This window comes from Crocuta crocuta, unplaced genomic scaffold (genome assembly GCF_008692635.1).
Source record: "Crocuta crocuta isolate KB4526 unplaced genomic scaffold, BGI_CrCroc_1.0 scaffold273, whole genome shotgun sequence".
NCBI classification, from domain to species: domain Eukaryota; kingdom Metazoa; phylum Chordata; class Mammalia; order Carnivora; family Hyaenidae; genus Crocuta; species Crocuta crocuta.
Genome location: NW_027529425.1, coordinates 5,694,557 through 5,696,314, shown reverse-complemented (window position 1 = coordinate 5,696,314; position 1,758 = coordinate 5,694,557). Strand labels below are relative to the sequence as shown.

The 1,758-nt window shown below is 50.6% G+C and overlaps 1 protein-coding gene across 1 annotated transcript in view; it reads right to left on the bottom strand.

Moving 5' to 3' along the window:
• Positions 1-1,273, bottom strand: part of IQCE (IQ motif containing E) — a 44,656-nt gene extending 43,383 nt beyond the window's left edge. The window contains exons 1-2 of the mRNA XM_077758845.1: positions 1,264-1,273; positions 30-188 (exon numbers count right to left, since the gene is read on the bottom strand). Coding sequence (XP_077614971.1) covers positions 30-188; positions 1,264-1,273 — 169 coding nt within the window. The remainder of the gene's footprint in view (positions 1-29; positions 189-1,263) is intronic.
• Positions 1,274-1,758: the final 485 nt, after the last annotated feature.

Genomic DNA, 1,758 nt, shown 5'->3' with positions numbered 1-1,758 from the left:
GCCCGCAGCCTCCCGGCCTCCCTGCCCACCCGCCTGCCGCGACCCCGCTGCCATGGTAACCGTGCCGCCCATACAGTCCCGGATGTGGCCGGCGCCAGGTTGCCCGGCCGGCCTTGCGCGTGCGCTGGGAAGCCCGCGGGCCGACTTGCAGGGCGCCCGGAGGTGCGGGGGAGGAGAGTCCCGCAGTGCTGAAGCCGCGGGAACGCGCTTAACGGTTCCAGAAGTGCGTCCCCCGCCTTCTCTAGTGGAGGCTCCGCCACAGGTCTGGGCGCTAGTCACAGAGCAGGATGCTAGTGTGTATTAGGTTATCGCTAAAAGGGACAAGGAGCTTGTGCAGGCTACTAGTTCTGGACACCTGGCATTCAGAAAATTATCCTCCCTGATCTCTATCTTAGGCTCTAGGGTTCTGATGCAGTAGCCCGAGGACAATAAAAAATAATGCGTTTGCATGGCACTCAGTGGGCATCATGACAATCTTTAGGAACATTGGGCTCCCCGAGTTCATTTAAATTATTATTAGCAAGTATTATTTGTTCTAGCTTCTTTATACAGGTGTCTGAGGGCACCTACTCTGTCCCCTCACCCCCGCTTTATTTTTCTAGCCATCTGACATTTATCATCTACAAGCGCATTCCATGTCTAGAATGTAAGCTGTCTGGGACAGGGGCTTGGTTTTGTCCACAGCCTTTTCTCCATCCCTTGGAAGAGGGTCTGCCACAGAGCAGGTTCTCACTATGTATTTGGTGTCCGCGGAGTCCTGTAACTTTTCTCTGCTGCTGTTTCCCCAAACGTAAAGTGGAGAAAAGGGTTGTTGTGAGGATCGACTGAGTCAATATCTGTAAAGTGCGTAGAGAACAGTTGCCCATGCCAGAATGGGGGCAACGTGACCGTTTTCTTGATGTGGTGAACAAACGAATGAGTCCTCACCCACTGTAGTGTGTTGCAGCCGAAGTGCTGGCAGATTATTACTGCTTTAGTTCTGGCACCAACACATACTACAGGTTCATGGCTCTTTTCCTGGGTGTCCTCACCTGTACAACCGGGGGGAGGGGGAAGCCACCGGTTGGTTCAGAGGCTGCCTCCCCACCAGCAGGAGAAAGTGAACTGGCTATCTTAACAACTTTCCATTTATTTCCTCGAGGTATTGCCCACATGGAGGACAAGAGCTTTGGCTACTTTAAACTACCTATACACCTGTACCTCTTGCTCCACTCCTGGAGCGCCGCAGTCCCCCTGCCCTTCCTGATTCTGCTCTTCACTTACCTTCCCTCATTTCGTTACAGACAGTAACATGTCTACAAGTTTTTAATCTCCTGTTCTGAATTCTGAAAACTTGAAAGCTTTTCAAAATTCATTAGTTGGCCAAACTGTTCTGACCTGAACTCACTTGTCAACAAAAGTCTGAACTGAGGCCATTCATAGTTGCTTATTTATTCCACCTGGAGTGTATGTTACTGTGACCGCGGAATCTTTAATGCATTATATGGTGGGCTGCATCAAACCCTACTGGGATTGTAATCTCACACACAGTGTATATGTACCACGTAACTTCTCTTATGTGTGAACAATTATGAATTCTGAACCTTGTGTCCCTAAAAGTTTCAGGTAAGAAATTGTGGGCCTGTATAATCTAATATTCAACTCTGGAGCCAGAATGCCTGTGTTCAGATCCAAGCCGTGCCAGCCCATTGGCTATGGGACCTTAGAAGTTAGCCTCTCTGCACCTCCCTTTCCTCATGGGGGGTGGGGGGGGCAGGG